The 25653-nt window shown below is 46.0% G+C and overlaps 1 protein-coding gene across 21 annotated transcripts in view; it reads right to left on the bottom strand.

The window, feature by feature from the left end:
- Positions 1-3664: 3664 nt before the first annotated feature.
- The window catches only part of LOC137428872 (CLIP-associating protein 1-A), a 266499-nt gene continuing 244510 nt past the window's right edge, over positions 3665-25653 (bottom strand). For 19 of the 21 annotated variants that reach the window (XM_078780720.1, XM_078780722.1, XM_078780721.1 and 16 more), the window contains 12 exons: positions 19885-20048; positions 17987-18065; positions 14533-14676; positions 12940-13074; positions 12466-12572; positions 8103-8247; positions 7726-8008; positions 7256-7446; positions 6199-6327; positions 5796-6002; positions 5462-5578; positions 3665-5324 (listed from right to left, as the gene is read on the bottom strand). In XM_078780720.1, the coding sequence (XP_078636846.1) occupies positions 5244-5324; positions 5462-5578; positions 5796-6002; positions 6199-6327; positions 7256-7446; positions 7726-8008; positions 8103-8247; positions 12466-12572; positions 12940-13074; positions 14533-14676; positions 17987-18065; positions 19885-20048 (1782 nt within the window). In that variant the 3' untranslated portion in view covers positions 3665-5243. The other 2 variants (XM_078780738.1, XM_078780737.1) reach the window with 2 other exon arrangements.

Here is a 25653-nt window from a genome sequence, read left to right as displayed (position 1 = left end):
AGCACCTGTATTTTCAACCACATTTCTTGAGCATCATGCCTCACTGAACCACCACAATGGGGGTTGAATGCCCCCCTCGCGGCCCCCCTGTGCTGTCTTTCCCTCGTGGTCCCCCTGTGCTGTCTTTCCCTCGCGGTCCCCCTGTGCTGTCTTTCCCTCGCGGTCCCCCTGTGCTGTCTTTCCCTCATGGTCCCCCTGTGCTGTCTTTCCCTCGCGGTCCCCATGTGCTGTCTTTCCCTCGCGGTCCCCATGTGCTGTCTTTCCCTCGCGGTCCCCATGTGCTGTCTTTCCCTCGCGGTCCCCCTGTGCTGTCTTTCCCTCGCGGTCCCCATGTGCTGTCTTTCCCTCGCGGTCCCCATGTGCTGTCTTTCCCTCGCGGTCCCCCTGTGCTGTCTTTCCCTCGTGGTCCCCCTGTGCTGTCTTTCCCTCGCGGTCCCCCTGTGCTGTCTTTCCCTCGCGGTCCCCCTGTGCTGTCTTTCCCTCGCGGTCCCCCTGTGCTGTCTTTCCCTCGCGGTCCCCATGTGCTGTCTTTCCCTCGCGGTCCCCCTGTGCTGTCTTTCCCTCGCGGTCCCCCTGTGCTGTCTTTCCCTCACGGTCCCCCTGTGCTGTCTTTACCTCGCGGTCCCCCTGTGCTGTCTTTCCCTCGCGGTCCCCCTGTGCTGTCTTTCCCTCGCGGCCCCCATGTGCTGTCTTTCCCTCGCGGTCCCCATGTGCTGTCTTTCCCTCGCGGTCCCCATGTGCTGTCTTTCCCTCGCGGTCCCCATGTGCTGTCTTTCCCTCGTGGTCCCCCTGTGCTGTCTTTCCCTCATGGTCCCCCTGTGCTGTCTTTCCCTCGCGGTCCCCCTGTGCTGTCTTTCCCTCGCGGTCCCCCTGTGCTGTCTTTCCCTCGCGGTCCCCACGTGCTGTCTTTCCCTCGCGGTCCCCCTGTGCTGTCTTTCCCTCGCGGTCCCCCTGTGCTGTCTTTCCCTCGCGGTTGTCAGCTCTTTCACGAGCCTCGATTCAGTATACAAAAAAATGGATTTTCAAACAATCACTTACTGTGGCTTCCAAGGCTAAATTGCATAAGAATGTTGATGTTCCTATGGTAGTGTATGGTCCATGGAGGCTAGAACCGAATTCACTCAGCAGACGACAATGCCACGAGTTGTTCGAGTAGGGTAGGGTTCGTTGTTAGGGTTAGGGTTGTTGTTAGGGTTAGGGTTAGGGTAGGGTCGGGTTTGACATAAAAACTTGCGTTTCTTTTTTTGCCAAGTATATATTGGTTGGTTCTTTTGTTTGCCTGTCAATCGCCTATAGGTTCCAATTTTAAACCGATCTTCACGAAACCTCACCAGATGGTTGAGTTGGTCAAAAGGAAGAAGCCTATTGATTTGAGGTCAAAGGCCATCTTGAGGTCACATTTCTAAAATTGTCATGTATCATCCGATTGACTTGAACATTGAACAGCATTTGCATATTGAGTCACTAAATTGGGAAACCAACTATTTGAGGTCAAAAGGCCAAAGGTCAACTCAAGGTCAAACTTCTAAAACCATAAATTTTCATCTGAAAAATCATCACTTTTCATCCAGTTGATCCGAGCTTTGATAAGGATCGTCCATTTTATCTTAGTGAAATGGTGAAATGGTCAATTTGATGTATCCATGGCAACTTTTTATTTTGGGGAGGGCTGGATTTTACAAGTATCATGCTCTGCTTGACTCTTCTTCTTTGTGTTGATTAGCATGTATGCAGGCCATTGCAGGGTATAGGTACCTTGTATATTGCAGGAGTTGGAGAATTGAATGGCAGTGGGGGAGTATTTTGTGGGTGGGGAAGGTATGTGTGTCCGCAGGTACAGATCAGACTCTTGGAGAGTGGAGACTGCGGCCCCTCCCTCTGCGACTTGTCCGGTGGTGTCTGGAATGGTATCTGACAAAGCAGCCGGTGGTGTCTGGAATGGTATCTGACAAAGCAGCCGGTGGTGTCTGGAATTTGGTGGCCCATTGGAGGTGGGTCGGGTTTGGTGACCAACGGGTATGGAGACCCTGACGATCCGGGGAGAGGCCAGGAGTGTCTGTGTTGTGAAGCTCTTTCCCGGCGGGACGTACCGTGAAGGAGCTTTTTGGTTGCTAGCAGGCGAGAATCTGAAGGGAGAGAGGAGGGGGGGGGGGGGTCAAAGAAGTCGTGTGACTTGTTTTGGGACTGTGGGCCACCACAGCCTGAAGCGCCCCACCATCTTGCTTGTGCAGGACCTCCCCACTGCCGAGTTGAGGGCCACACCTGCAGTGTATAAAAGATGAAGGCATGGCCTTGCAGAAAATGTGATGGTTATTGTTGCTGTGTATTCTATATAAGGGAGTGTTCAGCTCAGTCCCATGTGATCTGAATGTGCTATAGAGGGCAGGTAGCCTGTGAAATTGGCTAGGTAGATTCTAAATTGGGTATTTGGGCTCAGCTGACAGCTGGAGCAGGTGACATCCGCTGGGGGATCCAGCCTTTGGAGGCCATTTTTCCCCGCAGAGCAGGGGTTGGCCTTTTTCGGGCACCATGGTCCCCTTTTTAAGCAATGTTTTATGGCCGGATGCTCTTCCTGCCGCCAACCCTGTTAGTCACCTCTTGCGACGCACAGGGAATTACCAGTGAACTGGTACTCAATTTGCCGACCTCAGAAGGATGACAGGCTGAGTCAACCCCCCTGGCGTTAATTCAGCGGTCGACCGGGATTCGAACCCAGGATCCTAGGATCCCAAGCCATCACCCCACCCGCTAAACCAACACCAGGCTGATGTGGTCAAGTAGATGGGTTTGAATTGGTCAAGTTAAATTGTCGTTAAGATAGCCCTGGTTGGTTTGCTTTTTGCAATCTTCTCTCCCCACCCGAAGGGCACCATCCATCTTGAACAGATGGAGGCACATTGAGATTGAAGAAATTGCACATATTATTTCGTACATCAGAAATGAATTTTATTTGCAACTAAGGGGGTATTACAATAAAGAGAATAGGTAAGTTCGCTATTGCTCGTTTCCCACAGCCACTCCTGATTTATTTCGTTGAGGTTAATTAGGTGTGAGTCTGTAAGCATTAAGGCTGGAGCAGCTGTGGGACAGGGAGTAGAGGAGCTTTCAGGCTCTCCGGATTCTGGACGATCTCGCGAGAGAAGAGACAGCGCAGAAATGTTGGTTCGGCCTCGGAGCGGGTGGGACAGGGAGTAGAGGAGCTTTCAAGCTCTCCGGATTCTGGACGATCTCGCGAGAAAAGAGACAGCGCAGAAGTGTTGGTTCGGCCTCGGAGCGGGTGGGACAGGGAGTAGAGAAGCTTTCAAGCTCTCCAGATTCTGGACGATCTCGCGAGAGAAGAGACAGCGCAGAAGTGTTGGTTCGGCCTCGGAGCGGGTGGGAGTTTTGATTGGGTCCTGAACGAAAACGTTGAGATGCGAGTGGCAAGGAGCGAGGGGACAAGGAGGGAAGTTAAAATCCTGTCGGGGCACAGATTCTTAACTTGTGATTCATTTGAAACCGATCCTGTAATGAACCTTGTACCCGGTGTATCAGTTTAAACAGAAATTAACATTTGCCTCGAGTTCGATTCAGTTGACCTGCTCGATCGAGTAGGTGACCTGTCCTGCTATTGTTCAGCGCAGGTAATACCTGCTGCACACATCTCAGAGTAACGTTTCCAATGTACACAACAATATTCTGTTTATTAACGTTTCAAGCAGAAAACAGTGATCAAGAGACAAGAAATGTCTGTACAATTTCAACGGAAAAATCCCCAAAATATTTTAAATACAGGTACGCGTCCAAGTGACAGAGGCGGAGAGGGATGCAGAGGGAAATATCGCCTACATGCAAAACATATCGTGGTTACAAGACCCTTCCACTGCCGGCTGCCAAACATGGTAAACTGGAAACTCTAAACGTACATAAGAAATAAAAATTCAAAATAACCTCATCCAAAATCACGATGACGGCGGCCCTCCTTCACTTCCTTTAAAATGGTCACACCAGTCCATGTAAATATAGTTATTGCTCCAAAATACTGTCCCTGCAATTAACACAACATTGAATAAATCGAAGATACTGCTTTGTTGATGGGTGTGTACATGAATTATTTAAATAAAAAAGAAGAATCCCACTAACTCCCTCCCCCAAAATCCTCCGCCCAACCCAAAACTAAGGCCCATCTCCCAGGTTTGCAATTCCAGTCAGCGATATAAGATCCACCGATACCAATGGTGATGGACAATGCATCGGATTTTATGAAAATCTTTATGATTACCCGAAGAATCTCGTCAGGGGTTGGGATGGTAGGGGGTTATCGGTCAGGGGTCTTTAAAAAAAATGTAATCCCTCCTCCAAGTACAACAAAAGTATTAAAACCAGGTTCGTTGATTAAAACCAGATATCCAAACCATTGCATTCATTAACAGTGTGTGCTGTTTCCAAGTGTTTGTTAAATAAGAATTGATTTATTTATCGAAAAGATGTTTAAAATAAAACGCTGAAAGCTGTTCCTTCAGTCGGCGCCTACGTCCTGTGCACAGGTATACTTTAAATAATTTAATAACTGAAGCTGATTTGGTTTTTCCTTTTATTTTAAGCTTCAAAATAAACCCGTTTCAAATTTTTGCCAAAAACAAAACCTTTGATTGGTTTTGATGTACGAACGCAAAATCGCACGGCTACTGGCCAAAGTAGCAATAAAAAGCTTCCGTTTCCGCTTCACTGGAAGCTTGACCTCATAAAAACAGTAGAAATGTTTCCGTTCACATTTTCAAACTGATTTCAGCAACTTAACCAATCAGCAACTTCTGAGACTTCAGTTCATAAATGAGCTCGTACTCGTACTTGCCGTTCGTCCTGTGTTTCTAACAAATAAGAGTTCCGTCTACCGGTAATGCAGCGCGTTACACGCGGCTGGCCACTGGCAGCTCACTCGACGAGTCAGGATAGTGACGTGACCGGTAAGTGGGGCGAACGTCGCTGGTTTCTGTGTTAATGATGGAAGAGTGCACGTGTACATTGGTGAGGAGAGGGATTTGGGATTTCTGTGTCGTGTGAAATAATTTGGCAAATGTGGCAAATACTGCTGGAAGATAGGAGAAGGGCAGGAATCAGGAACATCAGGGAACAGCGTACAACTGAGAACATTGGTGCTCGGCGCAGCAAAAGAGGCATCTTTTTGCTCGCAACCGGAAATGAGCTCGAGCCGTTACAAACGATGCAGCCAATGACTGATGATGCGGGAACGATTTCATTTTCTAGATCTGACCCAAGGGCTCATTGGCGCCACCAGATGTGCCGCATTGGGCTCGTCGAATGTAGAGATTCAGTAGTTTCATCTGCACAAACACGGTACACAGAACTAAGTCACATGCAGTGCGGGCCTGGATGTAGGGTCGATTTTTAAAAAAGAACGCTCGACGGTGGGGGATGTTGCATCAAGATAACAGATACAAAGAATTTCAAGTGGTCTGACCTTGCTGCCAGTCAGCTGAGCGAGGTATGGCTTCAATTCATCTCCAACCGCCGAGTGCACAGCTACCAGGCAGAATACGCTCGCTTTCCGCACGCTGCTCTCTGTGCTGTCGTAGCCCTGTGTATTACATACCGACAACCACACACCAAATGAACACGGGAACCGGACTTCATTACCGGCTGAGAACACCCCTCCCTCTCCCTTTTTAAACCCTTATGGCATGTGTGACAAAGAGTAGTTAGTCTGATTGATTTTCAAATTGACCTGTATATTATCGATTATTCCTACCCTCGGGCTTATGGAGGGCCCAGAAAAATAAATTTGGGTAGCCTACCTTGAGAAGCCCAGGAACAACATCTGGAAGCAGTTGAACCAACGCTTCTGGAACCACGCGCTCCATAACCTTGGTTTGCATTTTGATGGCGGCCAAATTGACAGGATGCTCAGCGTTCTGCACAATGGGACACAGCACCTTGAGGCACTGCTCCGGTTGAATAGAGTTGGCCAGTGCCAGAGTCACTTCTTCCGCCGCACGTACCACCTGCACATGGATAAATGGGAGGTTCAAAAGAAGGTGGATAAGACACTCCGAGATTCGCACAACAGCGAAGTCTAACAACACGTAACATTAGGCGGAAAGGAATGTCATCAAGTCATCCGGGGCTCGATGTAAAGTCAAACTTGAGAGATAACGGCAAAAGGAAAGTGAAAAATAAACAAATAGCAAGAGGATGAACCTCCTTGTGGGGATCCTGGTGCGCTTCCAGACTGCGCACGATGGTGAGCTCTGCGTAGTTCCTGAAGCGAGCCGGTTGGTTACGCACCATCTCTCGTAGTACGCGCAGTGCCAAAGTCCTGCTAACAGCCTGGGGAAGCCAATGTTGGAAACGGATCATCAAACTCATGGTGCGATGGCATTTACTGCAGACAATGTAAAAAAAGAAGATGAGGGAATTGTGAAATGAGTGACAGGTGAGATGTGAGTTCCTACCAGTGTTATCCAATTTTAAAAAACCCAAACCAGAACAGATACATTCAAAGTATACCGCCCCCATGCCAAATAAACAAATAACATCCTCCAGCGCGGCTTTGCTGGGGCGCCGTCAGCGCCCAGCGATATCGCGTCCAGCACATACAGTATCGGGAGGGAAAGGTATACAATAATTGATTGATTTATTGTTTTTTAGCTGTGCAATTAATCATAAAAGAATTTCTTAATCAATTGGCTAATAGCATACCTCAACCACCACCGTTTCATCCAAATCTGTAACTAAAAAATAATAATCATTAATCGAATGATTGATTAATCAATAAATCAAAAATATCCTTTACAGCCAAATCACTTGGTCATTGTTGCGTCCAAATATCAGCTTCCTAGCTCAAAAGGTGCCTGAGATTTTGCCCAGATGGGAAAGGAAACGAATAAGTGATTAATAAATTGATAATAATTAAGTAATTAATCAATTAATTGATTAATCAACAAACAAAAGATACTGTTTTTGCCAAAGCACTTGCTCACTGTTGTGCTTCCTAGCTCAAAGGATGGCTGAGATATTGCCCAGACAAACAAACAAGAAAGAAAACAACGAGAGTGAAAGCTGAATACTCCCTTTCAGTGCGTGTCATCGCCGGGCCCCCTTCGGTGCCCGGAGATGACGTCATGCAGCGCCTGGAGATGGAATTGAAAAGGAGCGGTGTACAAAAATCAACATTGTTTGAAAGGAACTTTCATTGGAAGTTATCGAGTGATTCAAAGAGAAAACCAAATCAGTCACACAAGATGGAAACACGTACGTCGCCATCGCTGAGGTGCTCCGTGAGTCTTAGCAAGATGGTTTTGAAGTGTTCTTGCCACTCCGCCAAGCCATCTTCTCGTGCAAGTTTCAGCAACTCGATCAGAGTGGCACGGCGCTCCTCACCAGGCTCACCGGGTACCGAAAGCTGCCTCACCACATTGTCGAGCAGGGAGGTCTGCTCCACTGAGCCTATATCCATGACATAGAGGAAAAAAAGACAATTAAATAGTGACATTTCTGCCACAACTCCTGAAATGTTACCCTGAGAAATTTCCTAAATTTGTCTCAATAGTACCGATTTAACTATAGAGAATACATGAGAGGGCAGGCAATGCAGCAAGTAGGTAACAACAAACAGAAAGACACTACAGCGAAGAGGGAATGTAATATTTCTGTTATAACGTTATTTCAGTTATATCGTATAAAATTCCAAAACTTTAATGGACATTTAATGCCGACGTCACTTACCAGCTCTTACAAGCGCAGGAGGATCATCCAGGAAGGTCTCCTTGAGGGGCTGTCGGTCTCGCAGCCCAATCCCGTCCGAGTAATGGAGTGGATTGTAGTCACGTGGAGGGCGCAAACCCGAGCCGAGAGATCGCGGTGAGATGGTGTTGAGCAGCGATGACGTTTTGTTGTCGAGAGCCGTGCGTCCTCCGACCACGGGGCCGTCCGGGCTGTCACCTCCGCAACTGCTTCCAGAACCACGTACATCCGGCAAGGAAGCGGCGATTCCGCTGTCTCTGGAACTCTAGGAGCACCGGGCATTCAGGAAAGCACGAGATTAATTACCGTGCTACCATCAATGAGGCAAGTTTTTCCAAACTGAAAGAAAGCTGTCCTACCGAGTTGGGCTCCTTGCGTGCAGGGAGGCTTTCTGCCAGCTCCTCTTGGCTACGGAAGCTGAGGTTTTGAATTGCCTCGGAGACACCTCGTAGTGAGCTGTAGATGTCATCGGAGTTCATATTTTCTGAGTCATAGTCCAACAAGCTAGGGGGGCGGAATAACACGTCGATATAATCTGGTTGGCAGCTAGCGAGTGAGTTAGGTAGCTCGATACAATGATAGGATCGATATATTGAGATATAGATCGATTAATATGGAGATAAATTGATCAAGGTAAATCAAAGGATAAATAAATGATTGGATTAACGTGTTTGGATTAACATAAAAAGTATTTAAGTAGGCAAACCTGGGATACCTCATTCCCATTTCAAAACTACCAGCCATGCCCTTGGAACACGTATATCGAAGTTGAGAAAACGTTCACATGCTGCCAGTGAAATCTCAACACACTTCCTGATTGTCTGTGTGTGCTGAGGCAAGGGATGCAAGCACTGCGTTTGGACATGCATCCGAGAGCCACGGCACATGCGCGGAGCAGCCTCGAGACGTGAAAACCTCGAGGTGTGCGCCATGAAGGATAAAAGCCGAGCAATCGACACAAGACTTAAGGGGGATGGGGTGGAGGCTGGATCACAGAGGCTAGGCAATGGCATGGTCTCGCATGGGCTCTAAAGCAAAATCAAAAACAAAGGCCGGGCAACGTGAAGCACACGATGCTGCGAAGGCACAAGTATGGTGGCCTCCCAGACCGCTTTGAGCATTTACCTTAATGGCAGCCTAGCCTGGAAGTCTTTTGGGGAGAGGCCTGCGATGGGCAATAGGGGCCGGCAGTAGGGTTTGAGAGCGTGAAAGTAAGGAGGGGGGGGCGGTTCTGGGGGAACAGGGCAGCTCCAATGCCGGCTGTAGGCAGGGAGCAAAGACAAGGCAGGGAGTATTTTGTGAGCGAGTCTGTTGACAATGCCAAATGGGAGATAAGATAACGCGTTTTCATAGATGTCCTACAAGGGACGAGGCTATGGGATCGACAAACGAAGACAACAAACTCATCGTGAATCCATCATCTCTTCATGTTTCATCAATTGCCTACTTGTTACAGTCCAATACCATTACCTCTTCCAGTGTTTCGAGGAGGTAACACACTGCAACGTAACATATCCTTACCCATAGGCACAGACAAGTTTTAACTGCTCTCAATAACCTTGTTTGATTAACCATGATGCAATGCCCACCTGCTCGCACGACATCACTGTTGCGATGTATATAAACTTTCCACATTCTGTTGTTCACCGCTCCTTTCCTCTGCCATCTCCAAGCGCTGCATGACTTCATTGCCGGGCACCGAAGGGGGCCTGGCAATGACGCATGTTGAAAGGGAGTACTCAGTTTTCACTCCTGTTTGTTTGTTTGTTTGTTTTCTTGCTTGTTTGTTTGTTTGTCCGAGCGATATCTCAGCCATCCTTTGAGCTAGGAAGCTGAAATTTCGGCACAATAGTGAGCAAGTGCTTTGGCAAAAACGGTATTTTTTGTTTTCTGATTACCGTAAAACTTCGACTATAACGCACACTTATTTTACCCAAAAATCTTTTTAATGTTAGAGGTGCATACTATACATAGGTCTAATTTTTTTGTAAGTTTTCTTCAGATTGAATCGATCGTCGAGGACGTCCTAGAAAACGGAACGCTCACACCTCCGAAATGCTGACGCCACTGCCTTTTTGCCAACAATCTGTGACCCAATCGAGCAGTTTGGCCTCGAACTTGGGATGGGCGGCCGCATGATCCCGTTCGGCCATTTTGCTTCGTGGGAGCGACTGCAGACGCTCCTTCTGTCATCTCCATAGTCTGATGTTCACCTCAGATATTCCGTCAAATTCCCGCCCAGCACCTCTGTTGCCGTGATCTTCAGCGTATCGAACAATGTTTAGTTTTTGAGGCGTGATGTATGATCGTTGTCGAGAACTGGTTAATTAATTACGGTAAGAAAACTAGTGGAAATAGAAGTCGCTGGTAAATCAGATGAACAACTGAATGAAGCTGTTAAAAAACACTTGGGTTTTATAATAAAATATAGCCAATTATCAGCAACTTGAGTACCACGTGATTGTCGTCCGACAATAGGCTACGGGTTGCTTCGTTGGATTGCTATCCGACTTGCGCCGTTTATTTAATGTGTGCTACTCTGTTTAAACTTTGCGCAATCACAACTGAACATCGTGATTGATAGAATTTACGACTGTCGTAAATTTAGTTCCTTGACCTGCCGTGATATTCTTTCATTAGCGCCACTCTGCTCAACTATTAAGAGATCGTGGCCGACAGTCGTGGTTGAGATGAACTTCGCCGTTTTGACAGATGTAATAACATGTTTTACGTCGATATTTTTTTCATTTGAGTGCTGAAATGGGGTTGCGTATTACATATAGGTCTATAGATTTTTACACTGCAACAAAAGTCCAAGTTGGGGATGCGCATTATGCACAGGGGCAGGTTATAGTCAAAGTTTTACGGTAATCAATTAATTGATTAATTACTTTCTTATCGATGAAGTACTTTTATATTTCCTTTCTCTTCTGGGCATTATCTCAGGCACCTTTTGAGCTCGGAAGCTGATAATGGGACAGGACAATGACCAAGTGATTTGGCTGTGAAAGGTATTTTCAATTTATTGATTCATCAATTAATAGATTCATTATTTAATTATTCAGTTAATCACTTCATTTTTTTTTTAAAGTTATACATTCGGATGAAACGGTGGTGGTTTCAGGATTATATTAGCCAATTGATTAATAATTTAATTATTTTAAAATTATTATTTATTTATTTTTGTTGTTCATCACTTATTTATTTTCTTTCTCATCTGGGCAATATCTCAGGCACATTTGGAGCTAGGAAGCTCATATTCGGACACAACAGTGACCAAGAGATGTGGCCAAAAAGGATATTTTTGATTTATTGATTAATCAATTGATCGATTAATTATTTATTTATTAACCAATCAATTAATTGATTAATTTTTTCAATTAATGACTTATTTAATTAATTTTCAAAAAGTTACAGCTTCGGATGAAATTGGTGGTTGAGGTATGTGTGCTATTAGCCAACTGATTAATAAATTAATTATTTTACGATTATTATTTCATGATTTTAATTATGCCATTAATCATTCAATGATTGTACATCTCTCCCTCCCAATACCGTCTCTATATGATCTGCACAGCAGCATTGCCGGGTGCCCGAGGCGCTCCGGCAATGCCGCGCTGGAGGATATTTAATTATTTGGCATGGGGGCGATGTACCTTGAATGTATCTGTACTTGTCTTATTATATTTTCACTCTTTCATCAACCTGAAGCTGAAGGGAAAGGTGTATGCTGCATGTGTGAGAAGTGTTATGATTTATGGGAGCGAGACATGGGTAATGAACGTAGAGCAGCAACGAAGGCTGGAAAGGGTGGAAATGCGAATGGTTCGATGGATGTGCGGAGTATCGTTGAGAGAGAGGAGGACAAATGATGAATTGCGAAAGATGATGGGAATATTGCCTGTGATTGATGCTGTGAAGAGGAACAGGTTGAGATGGTTTGGTCATGTATTGAGGAAGGATGAAAGTGACTGGTTGAGAAGAGTGATGGAAGTTAATGTAGAAGGAAGTAGAGGACGGGGAAGACCGAGAAAGACTTGGCTAAAGATGGTGGAAGAAGAAATGCGGGCAAGGGGGTTAACAAGGAGAGATGCAGAAAATAGGGCAAAATGGAGAAGATCGTCATGGGGACCGCAAGGCTAACCCCCGCTCTAGCAGGGAAAATTGCCTTAAAATGCATGTTGTTGTTGTGTTGTTGTCTTTCATCAACCTAGATTTCTCTATTTGAAAAACAAAAATCCCTGACAAGTTGCAGGAGGAGGTTATATGAGATAAAAGGTGTTAAGGTCATGGCGAATATGCAAAACAATTGGACACAAGTTCTGGAGAACAGATAAATGCCCAGATAATACCTGAATTAGGTTAAAAATACTGGGAAATAAAGGCCAACAGAAGGTCGCTGGGTTTGAGGTACATGGGACAATCTACAAATTACATACATTGTGCAATTGTCAACAACCTACCCCATTCAAACGGCTCAAACATCCCGTTTCCAATTATATATACATCCTGACCTGGTTCGTTACTCCCATCTCCCCTCAACCTTGTTTCATATTTTCACCCCTATCCTTCCATCTTACTCTTCCTTTTCTTAATTTGCATCACACACACTTTTACTCAGAATCCCTAATATGTGGATATCCCCAACAATGAGGTTCTGGAAAATTTTAATAAATAGGTTTGGGAAAAGAAAACTGAATAGTTACGTTGAAAAAAGTTAACCTTGGAGAAAGCGTGCCCCGGCTGGATAAGCTGGGTGGAGTGAGTAGTCCAGAACTGCCAGGTGAGCAGCGAGATATGCCAGCTCTTGGGCCACCGCTGCCAGAGATCTTCGGTCCACAGGTTGATGTGCCAAAAAAAAAAAAACAGTTAAATTTGGTGATGGCAAGCCACGTGTCAATGACCACGTGTCGTGATACCAATAATCTCAAGGATTACGACATGTTGCACTTAACCAATAAAACCACAATGGATTCTCTCTACTATTTCAATTATCCCAAACTTGCAGCAGAAATGTTTTTTATTGTTCTGAAGAATATTCAATAGATTACAGGATTGTCAGTAACAATACAGGCCATTCCATCAGGATATCAATCTTGGGAATCGCAACAAGGACCATCATCATCACATCAAAGGATGAGGGGTATTAAAGTTCATCATTGAATAGCAAGGGTGATGGGGGCGACAGGGTGCTACCGTGTTCCCTCCACGCAGGTGGCTGTGCAGTAGTTTGGTAGTTCCTTCCTGATAACTCTTGGGGAGAGCCGCGAGTAGCATCGTGCACTCAGGTGTATTGAGCTCAAAAAGGGCGATGAGGACCGCTTGTGCTGCCTAACACACACACACGCACATAACAGTCATAACACACACACACACACACACGTGTAACCAACAACATACCTCATCTGCAACTTTATCATTTTGCAATGTAATAGCACACAACATACTAACAGCAGGACATGTGCAAGGTAAAAGGAGGTGTGGGGTTGGGGGTAGAAAAGTGGACTTCCCGACATCTCCGAGGTAGAGTCCTCACTTACGTGTCTAGCCTGGGTGCAGTTCACGGACGGCGATAAACTATCACCCCGGCCGGTGTTGCATCAATTAGTGTGCCGTCCACCAGGTGAGATTTTAAGCTGGCCTCATCTGCTAGCATTTGCCTAAAGACGTTAAAGATCCGACGGTGCTTTTTAAAAAGAGTATGTCATTGTGTGCCAGTCGCTTCATGAGGTTCAGGGCATACGCAGCACACAACCCGGGAAAGGAATGCTTCGGGGCACCACAGATAAATAGCCATGGAAGTGGCGGGCTCAACGAGAGGAAAAGAGAGAGAGAAGGCTGCCACCTTTCTGAAATTTACTTAATTTTCAAAATATAGTTATCACTTTTTAAAATTCTCATATCTGATCCAGATTTCACCAAATCTCCTGAATTGGTACTCGTCACACACCCAACCTGTCCACCAAGTTTCGTCCAAATATGTCCATAACATTTTGAGATATCCTGCTTGCAGACAAACACACAGACAGGGGTGAAAGCATAACCCCGACCATCTTTGGCGGTGGAGGTAAAATTATACTGTATTTCGAATTTGGTTGCCCAGGGGATAACCATGATAGGAGAGAGAGAAGGAATTGTTGGGAAGAATAGAAAGACGGGCAATAAAAGGATAAAAATTTGGGAGGAGGAAGGACTGAGGATGGATCCAAGTATGTATGGATCCAAGACATGAATGAATGAATGAATGAATGATCGTTTTAAGGCCATTTTCCCCGCGAGAGCAGGGGTTAGCCTTGCGGACCCCATGACAATCATGGTTCCCTGTTTGAGGCAATGTTTTTATGGCCGGATGCCCTTCCTGGCGCCAACCCTTAGTCGCCTTTTACGATGCGCAGGGATACGGTGTACCTATTCTAAATCGGGGTACACACCGGGATCATTCATCCCAGCAAGCTGGTACTCAATGGCAAGCCACGTGTCATGCCACATGTGCCACAATGGCAAGCCACATGTATGGATCCAAGAAATCTTGTAGACAAATCGACATCAGTGCATAAGGAGCAGCATCCTGCACCATGGTAGCAATACTATTGCGTTGCGTGAACGTGGGGTAGAACGGGTACTTTAACACAAGTGCTGACTGTTGTGATGATAGAATAGGTGGACAACCAAAAATCGCAATTAAGCAACCATAGACAAGCTCATATATTTGTTGACAACAATCAAAGCAAGTACACGGCCGTGAGTGCAGTCGATATACGCCGCGCGTCCACGACCTCACCGCGTTACCTTGCGCACGTCGGAGCTCTTTGGTTCGTTGTTCCACGTGATGATACGAGACACGGCCAGGCGAGTCTCGCTCGAATTTACAAAATCCGCCGGGTCCATCTGCTGCGCCAGACTCTCGATGTATCTCAGCACGGCCACCTTCACCTGGCGCGAGACAACAGCAACGTCATTCTGAAGTACTGGGTCGGGTCAGGAGAGGCTGCGTTTGCAGTTAACCAGAGCACATTTCCTAAATTGCATTTGCAATACATGTCCTCTACCGGTCCCAATGCGGAATGTTCTTGTTCCAAGCAAAAAGGGAATAGCTCCGTGAAAAATTGGTGAAACGCCCTGAAACCCAAACTTGTTCTCTAACTTGTCATAATGAAGCCATGTACAAAGTTTCAGTTGAATATGTTAAAGGGAATGGAAAAAAGTGCAGAAACCACAGGTGGGACGGACAGACGGATGGAGAGCAAACCTACAGCCCCCTCCGGGAAGGGGACTAATAATTAGTATGGATGTGGAGATATTTAAAATCTCATATACACAAAGTTATTCGAACAACATTCTCTAACTTGGGCAGTGCTGCATTGGCCTGATAGAGATAAAAGGATTCAGGTGAAAGGTGACCTTCTCAAAGATGCACGGATGGTACAGCCAGTTAGTTTGGCCTTTTGAAAAGGAAAAAATTGAATAAAACCTTGTTGGTCCAGGGAAATATTAAATATTAAAGAACCTCGTCATTGAGGGGCTGGGCGGTGGATGTGGTGAAGCGGTTACATTGCCCTCACTGGAATGCGTTCGACTCTCATGGAAGTTTGCACACTCAAATGGAGTGACGACCTGTCTGGGATCGCTTCTTAGACACGGTAAGCCCCGCGATGCTCTGTCAAGAACCTCGGCATCCACCTTGTTATTGGAATGAGCAGTCGAGTATGCTCAGGCTTAGACTAATGTACCGCATTATTCACACTTTTTCCAGATGGTCATCTCATGTGACTCCAAAGCCTTCAGAGCTGGGCATCTCGTCTTGTGTACAGGTAAACCACACCCATGATTCCACTGCTCTAACATGATCACTACACTGGTTGCCGATCTCTCAAACAATATATGAGTAAATATTACTACTTGTATATAAAACATCCAATAACCCATCACCAGAGTGCATAGAGAGTTGTCTACATCATCATATCCTGAGTGCACTCAACCTCTGTTTAAATTCATGGTGTTCCTCAGAATGCCTGTGACACAAACTGTGTTGCTCAGAACGCCTGTGACAAACTGTGTTCCTCAGAATGCCTGTGACACAAACTGTGTTGCTCAGAACGCCTGTGACACAAACTGTGTTGCTCAGAACGCCTGTGACACAAACTGTGTTCCTCAGAATGCCTGTGACACAAACAGTGTTCCTCAGAATGCCTGTGACACAAACAGTGTTCCTCAGAATGCCTGTGACACAAACTGTGTTGCTCAGAACGCCTGTGACACAAACTGTGTTGCTCAGAACGCCTGTGACACAAACTGTGTTCCTCAGAATGCCTGTGACACAAACAGTGTTCCTCAGAATGCCTGTGACACAAACTGTGTTCCTCAGAATGCCTGTGACACAAACTGTGTTGCTCAAAACGCCTGTGACACAAACGGTGTGCCTCAGCATGCCTGTGACAAACGGTGTGCCTCGGAATGCGTGACACAAACGGTGTGCCTCAGAACGCCTGTGACACAAACGGTGTGCCTCAGAATGCCTGTGACACAAACGGTGTGCCTCAAAATGTCTGTGACACAAACGGTGTGCCTCAGATTGCATGTGACACAAACGGTGTGCCTCAGATTGCATGTGACACAAACGGTGTGCATCAGAATGCCTGTGACACAAACGGTGTGCCTCAAAATGTCTGTGACACAAACGGGGTGCCTCAGATTGCATGTGACACAAATGGTGTGCCTCAGAATGCCTGTGACACAAACGGTGTGCCTCAAAATGTCTGTGACACAAACGGTGTGCCTCAGATTGCATGTGACACAAACGGTGTGCCTCAGATTGCATGTGACACAAACGGTGTGCATCAGAGAACTTGTGACACGAATGGTGTGCCTCAGAGAGCTTGTGACACGAATGGTGTGCCTTGGAATGCCTGTAACACAAACGGCGTGCCTCAGAGAGCTTGTGACACGAATGGTGTGCCTTGGAATGCCTGTAACACAAACGGCGTGCCTCAGAGAGCTTGTAACACGAATGGTGTGCCTCAGAATGCCTGTGACACAAACGGTGTGCCCCCAGAATGCCTGTGACACAAACGGTGTGCCTCAGAATGCCTGTGACACAAACGGTGTGCCTCAGAATGCCTGTGACACGAATGGTGTGCCTCAGAATGCCTGTGACACAAACAGTGTGCATCAGAGAACTTGTGACACGAACGGTGTGCCTTAGAACGCCTGTAACACAAACGGTGTTCCTCAGAACGCCTGTGACACAAACGGTGTGCTACAGAGAGCTTGTGACACGAATGGTGTGCCTCAGAATGCCTGTGACACGAACGGTGTGCCTCAGAATGCCTGTGACACGAACGGTGTGCATCAGAGCACCTGCAACACAAATGGTGTGCCTCAGAACGCATGTGACACAAGCGGTGTGCCTCAGAACGCCTGTGACACAAATGGTGTGCCTCAGAACGCATGTGACACAAGCGGTGTGCCTCAGAACGCCTGTGACACAAACGGTGTTCCTCAAAACGCCTGTGACACAAACGGTGTTCCTCAAAACGCCTGTGCCGCCTATGGGCTGCAACCTTTTGACATTTGATGATGCTTTTAACAGTTATTTTTGATCTTTTTCACATCTAAGAGAAAACTTGTAGGGAAGACATGGCGATTGTGAATACTGTATAGCACTTCTGAATATGTCTTGGGCCTGACGGCGCAGCAAAATTGCGGACGACGGATTAATTTTTTTCAGTGTTGGAGTCAGACTCCAATTGTGGGTGGAGCCAGGCCAGCTATCCAACCAATGGTTGTAATGAAACATACCTACACATTTTGAGATTAGGCTAATTATATATAGATTATTATTAATGAGATAACAAAAATGGACACCATGTCGGTGAATGAAACTTAGTTGATGATTTTGTGATAAAACCCACTTGTCTAATTATAATGAGAAAATGAGGATTGGAGGAGGAGGAGGTTCGGGACACAAAGACATGAATAGTAAAATGTCCAAATTCTAAAGTAATTTTAAGCAAGTTTTATTCCACTCCAACAATCATATGTTTGTCAGCATTTCAGATGAACTGCAAAATGCTGGCCCAATACTGCAAACATAGATAAAGAGGACAATTTTGAAGCAGCAATCGTCAAATTTTGACTCTTGCTGGCGAACAGGACAGGCTGGTGGGAGATGATAGGTGATGACAAACCAGACAACAGGGAGAAAGCAAATTACAAGTGAGATGGACCAGAGAGTTACCTTTACCTTCAGATTAGGCGTCTGAGTCTGGTCCACGATAAAGCGCATGAGGATGTTGAACTGCTGGTTGTACGCGAAGGAGATCCTGCAGGGAGGGAGACAACCAAGATAGAGCATGTTGACTGAATACAAGAACAAGTTGAGTGTTCACTGAAATCAAGACAATAAAGTAACGATTACACATCAAACTATATGCAACCCCCACCACCGGGGTTCTTCGGGGCAGTTGAATGTATATCGTACGTGCCAGATAAGGATTGTTACCTAAAATGGCTCACAAAACTACTAAAACAAGCCAAAATGACTTGGAAACGTAGCTGTGAGAAAGGGGTGTGCCTCTGCACAACGAAAGAGTTGGATAACTTTCTGAACTTGCCTAGAAAGCTGATAGTTTGCAAGTCCCCGCACTGCAAAATCCCAAGGAAGTGGACCGGTGCAAGGCCTGAAAGTATGTACACGAGTGCGATCTACCCAAACCTTTGACCATCTCAGCAAATTAGTGGACTTTGAACCTTGTGAGATTACCTCCTGTGAATGTGGTAGACTTGGTGATATATTTAACGGACGTCTGCTTTTGGAAAGAGGATGTGGTCATACCCAACATTCAGGCAGGCTTTTTATATATATATATTTTTTGTATGCACAATCAATGCTCGTAGAAGAGCTAGTATGAGAACATTGAACAGATAAGGACACAACAGGACAAAAGGAACAGTTGAGAGAGGGGGGAGGAGGACAACAACACCAGAGTTGAAGGTCAAGACAGAGGCAGGCTTAGACAAACAATGGGCGTGGAAAGGAAAGATGGACAGGAGAAGATGCATGGGGTGGACAAGATGGACGCAGAAAGAATCTCTCAGGAGGGAAACCTGGAAATTGGCTTGGTGCACTAAGCAACTGAGCCTTGTACGCTGTATTTGGCTGTAAAATTGAATTGCGATTGATTGAATATTCAATGATATTCCAGTCATTTTTGCTGCAATATGGTATAACCATTTCAGATCAATGACATGCTTACGGAACTGGACTGCCATGTGATGAACCCTAAAGCTAAAAAAATAACCCCGTGAGGGACTGGCGGTTATTTCTCCACGGTTTCTGAGAAGATTTTAAAATAATTAATTACCTGAATTTGAGGCAAAACCACCCTTTGGGCAAAACTCCCTTTAAAATGGGTGGATCCAGATAGGGAGCTCAACCCCATGAAAACTTAGTGTCCTGATGCATTGTACCAAATGTGGTCCGTATCGCTCAGATAGTTGCAGAAAAGAACATCTTTTAGTGAAAATGAGGGATTCGGTAAGGGGCACGTGGCCCCTTTTTCGGCACAGATAAGGCCATGAGGAGCACAACTTCAAGTTAGGCCATGGTCCCAATGCCCCGTGGCGAGTTTGGCCTGGATCTGTCTGGCAGTTTCTAAGAAGATTTTTGAATTAAATACCAATATTTGGGGCAAAACCCCACTTTTACCCCCCATTATAGGAGGCAGATCCAGATGGCGAGCACTTTCCCATTAGACCTTGTGTCATGATGCATTGTACCAAATTTGGTTCATATCGGTTGGGTAGTTTGTGAGGAGAAGATGTTTTAGTCAAACGTTAACGGACGTATGTACGTACGTACTATGCACAGACAGACGGCTGGACACAGGGACCCTCTCCATGAGATTATTTTTAGGCGAAATAACCGAAACAACTTCTTTTGCACATAATTCTCCAATTTGGGATTACTTGAGTGGCAGTATTAAATCAAGCGTAAGAGTAAAGAATGCAAAGCTCAAAAGGAATTAACGATTTAATGAATAAATTGCAATTTAAAGAGTTGCTTTTCAAATAACAGTTTAAAGTTGGCAAAATATTTTTTCCCTCCAGGAAGCGTGTTGAAGGCTCGAATTTGGTGCAAACCTCGTGACGTCGAGTGCCCGCTGCACCTTGACGTGCACCGAGCCCAGCAGTTCCGCACCGGTCTTTTTCAGCAGTTGGGTGAGCAGCACGTACAGCCAGTCCTGCAACTCGGACTTGTATACGGACACAAAGTCCAAAAGCGTGTCCAAGAACATACTGAAAACCTGATGGGCACATGCATTCAGCTTATACACCATATAACATGACCCTTATTGGAGAAATAACCTCTCTTAATCTCCCCCTCTCCACCCCCCAGATGAGGCAATAATCATGGTGGTGTTAGACTCCCTCATCGACCTCAAGGTGACAGATGTTTACTGTTGTATTTTCAAAGGACAAGACTGAAATGGAATTAAATTCCAAGTCATTCTTCAACATTTAAAGACATCAAAACACACTTTATTTTCTCAAACAACACATATAACCTTATTTTTGCACAAATATTTTGGATTGATTCAAAATTGGAAAATATGACATCAATAACGCACTCTGTGGGGGAAATGCACCGAATTTGTCGTCGAGATGGGTTGCAAAAAGCATTCGAACGACTACTCCTGTGATTCTTGAGAAAGAAATCCCTGGCTTTCCTAGATCTTCAACCAACTCACTGACAGATATTCCCAGCTTCAACTCACAATGATCCAAAATTTCCCATTTACTTTAGCCCTGCACATGATCTGTCCTGAAATCAAACGCGATGTGACGAATAAACCTGTAGAACTGCACCTGCGACTTGACAAGGAAGATTGTTTGATTATCATTCATCGAGACTGCCTTCTGCCTTCTGCTGCATGTCAACGTGAAAAGATCAGTCTTTATTTAGAACTCATGCGTCAAGAGACCGCGTGGAGTTATCGCCCTTCCTCAATCAGAATGGTCTCCCATGAACTGATGTTCGGCGATCGGCCAGTCTTTGCATCCGACATGAACTTTTACTGTTAAACAGGAATGACCACACTGTGGTCATAACCTGCGACAAAATCCGGCAACGGATTTTTCTAGAGTGTTTAAAGTTCCCAAGAGCATATTGAGCTCCATGATTAGGAAATGGAAAGAATAAGGAACTACCTAGACTCTTCCCGGTGTGTACCCTGGTTAGAATAGGTACACCCTATCCCTGCATGTCATAAGAGGCGACAAAGAGGGTTGGCGACAGGAAGGGCATCCGGCCATAAAAAACATTGCCTCAAAAAAGAGAACCATGACAATTACAACTACATATGGGCAGGGTACAGCCCGAAGTGGAGATCTGTTTCTGAGGTTTGGGACATGGAATGTAAGGACAATGACAGGGAGATCAGGAGAAGTGGTGGAAGTATTGGTCAGAAGAAGAGTGGATATATGTTGTGTGCAAGAGACAAGATGGAAGGGAAGTGGTGTGAGAATGGTGAAGGGTAGGCAGGGACAGAAATACAAGTTTGTGTGGCAAGGGTGCCCAGAGGGCGTGAATGCTTTTGGTGTCCTGTTTTCTGAGGAGTTTGTAGACAGTGTGGTGAGTGTGACGAGAGTGAGTGATAGGTTGATGATGGTGAAAATGATGATTGGAAAGCTCTTGGTGAACGTCATCTCGGGATATGCTCCGCAGGTTGGTCGGAGTGATGAAGAGAAGGACAAGTTCTGGTGTGCGATAGAGAAGCTGATGGAAGACGTGAAAGATGAGGAAGTTGTTGTGGTAGGAGGAGACCTAAATGGACATGTGGGAAGGAGTATGGACGGTTTTGAGGGAGTTCATGGGGGTTACGGATATGGTGTGAGAAATGGAGAAGGTGAAAGGATTTTGGAGTTTGCTGATGAAGCTGATTTGTTGATTTGTAACACTCAGTTTCAGAAAGGGGATAATAAGCTTGTTACATACACGTCAGGTGGGTCGACGACAACCGTTGACTACCTGATGGTGCGTAGGCGAGATAGGGGGCACCTCCGGGATACAAAGGTGATCCCGGGGGAGGAAGCTGTTTCACAGCACCACTTGGTTGTCTGCGACATAAGGGTGAAAGGTGCGAGGAGAGCTCGGCGGGTGAAGTAGCAACCGAGAATGAAGGTGTGGAGGTTGAAAGAGGTGACAGTAAGGGAGGCATTAAAAGAGAGGCTGAGTAGGGTAGAGGATGATGTGGTTGAGCTTGAACGTGGTTGGATGTCAATGAAAGATAGTCTGTTGGGAGCCGTTGGTGAGGTATGTGGATGGACAAAAGGACCACCGAGGCACTCGGAAACATGGTGGTGGGATGATGAAGTTGGAAAGAGGACTGACGAGAAGAGGAAGAAGTTCAAGGAGTGGCAGAAGGCGAAGGGTATGGGAGCAGAAAAAGCAGAGCATGAAAGTTATAAGGCAGCCAGGAAGGCTGCAAAGAAAGAGGTAGCAAAGGCGCAGGAGGCATGTAGGAAAATGTTCAGAGAACGCTTGGATTCGGAAGAGGGTCAGAGAGCGGTATTCAGGATTGCAAAGCAGATAGCGAAAGAGAGGTGTGAAGTGATGGGGGTGAGTTGCTTGAAGGATGAAGTGGGACAAATCGTTGTCGACCCAGATGGAATTAAAGGAAGATGGAAAAGATATATGGAAATGCTGTTGAATACAGAGAATGAATGGGATGGCAACATAGAGAGTAACCCAGTTTTAGGACTGGCAGAGAAGATAACTGAGAAGGAAGTTGAGGAAGCGATAAAAGCAATGAAGAGTAGAAAAGCGGGAGGGCCAACGGGAGTTGTGGGAGATATGTTGAAGGCAGCAGGAAATTGGGGTGTGAAGAGAATGACAGAGATCTGTAATCTGGTGGTGAAAGAAGGCCGCATTCCAGTGGATTGGGAACTGAGTACCCTCGTCCCTCTATACAAGGGGAAAGGTGACCCTCTGGAGTGTGGCTCGTACCGAGCGATAAAGTTATTGAAGCATGGAATGAAGGTATTGGAAAGGGTGTTGGAGAGGAGGATAAGGAAGAAGGTGAAGATCGACGAAATGCAGTTTGGATTTATGCCAGGAAGAGGAACGACAGATGCGCTCTTTATTGTGAAGCAGTTGCAGGAGAAGTACTTGGAGAAGAGGAAGAAATTGTTTCTTGGGTTTGTTGATCTGGAGAAAGCATTCGATAGGTTTCCATGCGAAGTATTGACATGGGCATTGAGGAAGTTAGAAGTGGAGGAATGGTTGATCAGAGTAGTGATGGCAATGTACAAAAGAGCGCGCACAGCTGTAAGGATGAAGGACGGGAACAGTGGTGAGTTTGAGGTGAAGGTGGGAGTGCATCAGGGGTCGGTACTAAGTCCACTACTATTTGTAGCTGTGATGAAGGTGCTGGCTCAGAACGTAAAGGAGGGTTTACCGTGGGAGTTGTTGTATGCAGATGATCTGGTGTTGATTGCGGAAAGTATGGATGGATTGAAGGAAAAAATGAACAAGTGGAAGGAATGTATGGAGACAAAAGGTCTGAAGGTGAATATAGGAAAGACAAAGGTGATGGCAAGTAGTAAAGCATATGGTGAGGTGGAAAGAACTGGGAAGTGGCCGTGTGCTGTGTGCAGGAAGGGTGTCGGAGTGAACTCCATTCAATGTACAATGTGCGCTGAGTGGGTTCATCAAAAATGTAGCGGTCTGAGAGAGTCATTAACCAGTGTGGCAGCTACATTCAAATGTCAGGTGTGCACAGAGGGAGCTGCAGATGGAGGAAAGGTTGAGTTGGATCTTGGAGACGGCGTGAAGCTAGAAGGTGTGAAAACATTTTGCTACCTCGGAGACATGCTGAATGGAGAAGGTGGATCAGACTCGGCAACGGTTGCTCGAGTGAGATGTGCAAGGAAGAAGTTTCGGGAACTGAGTGGCGTGCTGATGAGGAGGGGAGTGTCGTTGAAGCTGAAGGGAAAGGTGTATGCTGCATGTGTGAGAAGTGTTATGATTTATGGGAGCGAGACATGGGTCATGAATGTCGAGCAGCAACGAAGGCTGGAAAGGGTGGAAATGCGAATGGTTCGGTGGATGTGCGGAGTGTCGTTGAGAGAGAGGAAGACAAACGATGAATTGCGAAAAAGAAAAAAAACCACCTTTGGAGGCCATTTGTCCCCGCAAGCGGGGGTTGGCCTTTTTCGGGGACCGTGGTAGTTGTTGTTTTTTGGGGTCCCCTTTTTTTGAAGCAATGTTTTGCGGCCGGATGCCCTTCCTGCCGCCAACCCTTTTTGTCGCCTTTTTACGACAAACAGGGAATTACCAGTGAACTGGTACTCAATTTTCCGACCTCGGAATGATGACAGGCTGATTCAACCCCGCTGGCGTTAATTCAGCGATCGACCGGGATTCGAACCCAGGATCCTAGGATCCTAAGCTGGCACCCTAGTTGCTAGCCCAACACCAGGCTGTGGTGATTGATGCGAAATTGCGAAATGATGAATTGCGAAAGATGATGGGAATAGAGCCTGTGATTGATGCTGTGAAGAGAAACAGTTTGAGATGGTTTGGTCATGTGTTGAGGAAGGATGAAAGTGACTGGTTGAAAAGAGTGATGGAAATGAATGTAGAAGGAAATAGAGGACGGGGAAGACCGAGAAAGGCTTGGCTAAAGATGGTGGAAGAAGAAATGCGGGCAAGAGGGTTAACAAGGAGAGATGCAGAAAATAGGGCAAAATGGAGAAGATTGTCATGGGGACCGCAAGGCTTCTTTATTGTGAAGCAGTTGCAGGAGAAGTACATGGAGAAGAGGAAGAAATTGTTTCTTGGGTTTGTTGATCTGGAGAAAGCATTCAATAGGGTTCCACGTGAAGTATTGACATGGGCATTGAGGAAGTTAGAAGTGGAGGAATGGTTGATCAGAGTAGTGATGGCAATGTACAAAAGAGCGCCCACAGCTGTAAGGATGAAGGACGGGAACAGTGGTGAGTTTGAGGTGAAGGTGGGAGTGCATCAGGGGTCGGTACTAAGTCCACTACTATTTGTAGCTGTGATGAAGGTGCTGGCTCAGAACGTAAAGGAGGGTTTACCGTGGGAGTTGTTGTATGCAGATGATCTGGTGTTGATTGCGGAAAGTATGGATGGACTGAAGGAAAAGATGAACAAGTGGAAGGAATGTATGGAGACAAAAGGTCTGAAGGTGAATATAGGAAAGACAAAGGTGATGGCAAGTAGTAAAGCATGTGGTGAGGTGGAAAGAACTGGGAAGTGGCCGTGTGCTGTGTGCAGGAAGGGTGTCGGAGTGAACTCCATTCAATGTACAATGTGGGCTGAGTGGGTTCATCAAAAATGTAGCGGTCTGAGAGAGTCATTAACCAGTGTGGCAGCTACATTCAAATGTCGAGTGCAACAACCATCTTGTCGGGGCGGTCACGGTTTTTCAAAGCTGTTCCACGATCTTCACGCACGCTCGAAGTTGAGTAATTGTCACATTTGTATTTTTGTCGAAACTGTATTTATCTTACGTGTGTGTACCTTTTGCGTGTCCCTCGGGAGATTATATTATCGGTGTTAATCTTTCATACCTGTAAAAAATAGTCGAGTATTTCGCGCCCGCGGCCTAGTTGTTGAAGCTTCCGACCTTGAGGCCTGGTTCTCTCCGGGCATCCAAAGCGGTTATTTTTTCATTCGTGTGTTTGTCAAATTTCAACTCGCTATTTTATCGTCCATGCGTTATTGTTTGTTTATAGTTAGTTTTGGTTTGAATTTCCTGTAACTCGTAATTAATTAATCGTGTTCTGCTCCTCGTGTGCGGCCTTGTACCCCCATCGGTGCTTGTTTACTTAAGTCCCCTACATCGTGTTTTGCTTGGCTCTTAGTTTTTTCCCTTCTACGCC

Source organism: Myxine glutinosa, chromosome 6 (genome assembly GCF_964187855.1).
Source record: "Myxine glutinosa chromosome 6, kmMyxGlut1.1, whole genome shotgun sequence".
NCBI lineage: Eukaryota > Metazoa > Chordata > Myxini > Myxiniformes > Myxinidae > Myxine > Myxine glutinosa.
Note: the sequence above shows the minus strand (reverse complement) of the source record. Positions and strands in the feature narration are given on the sequence as shown.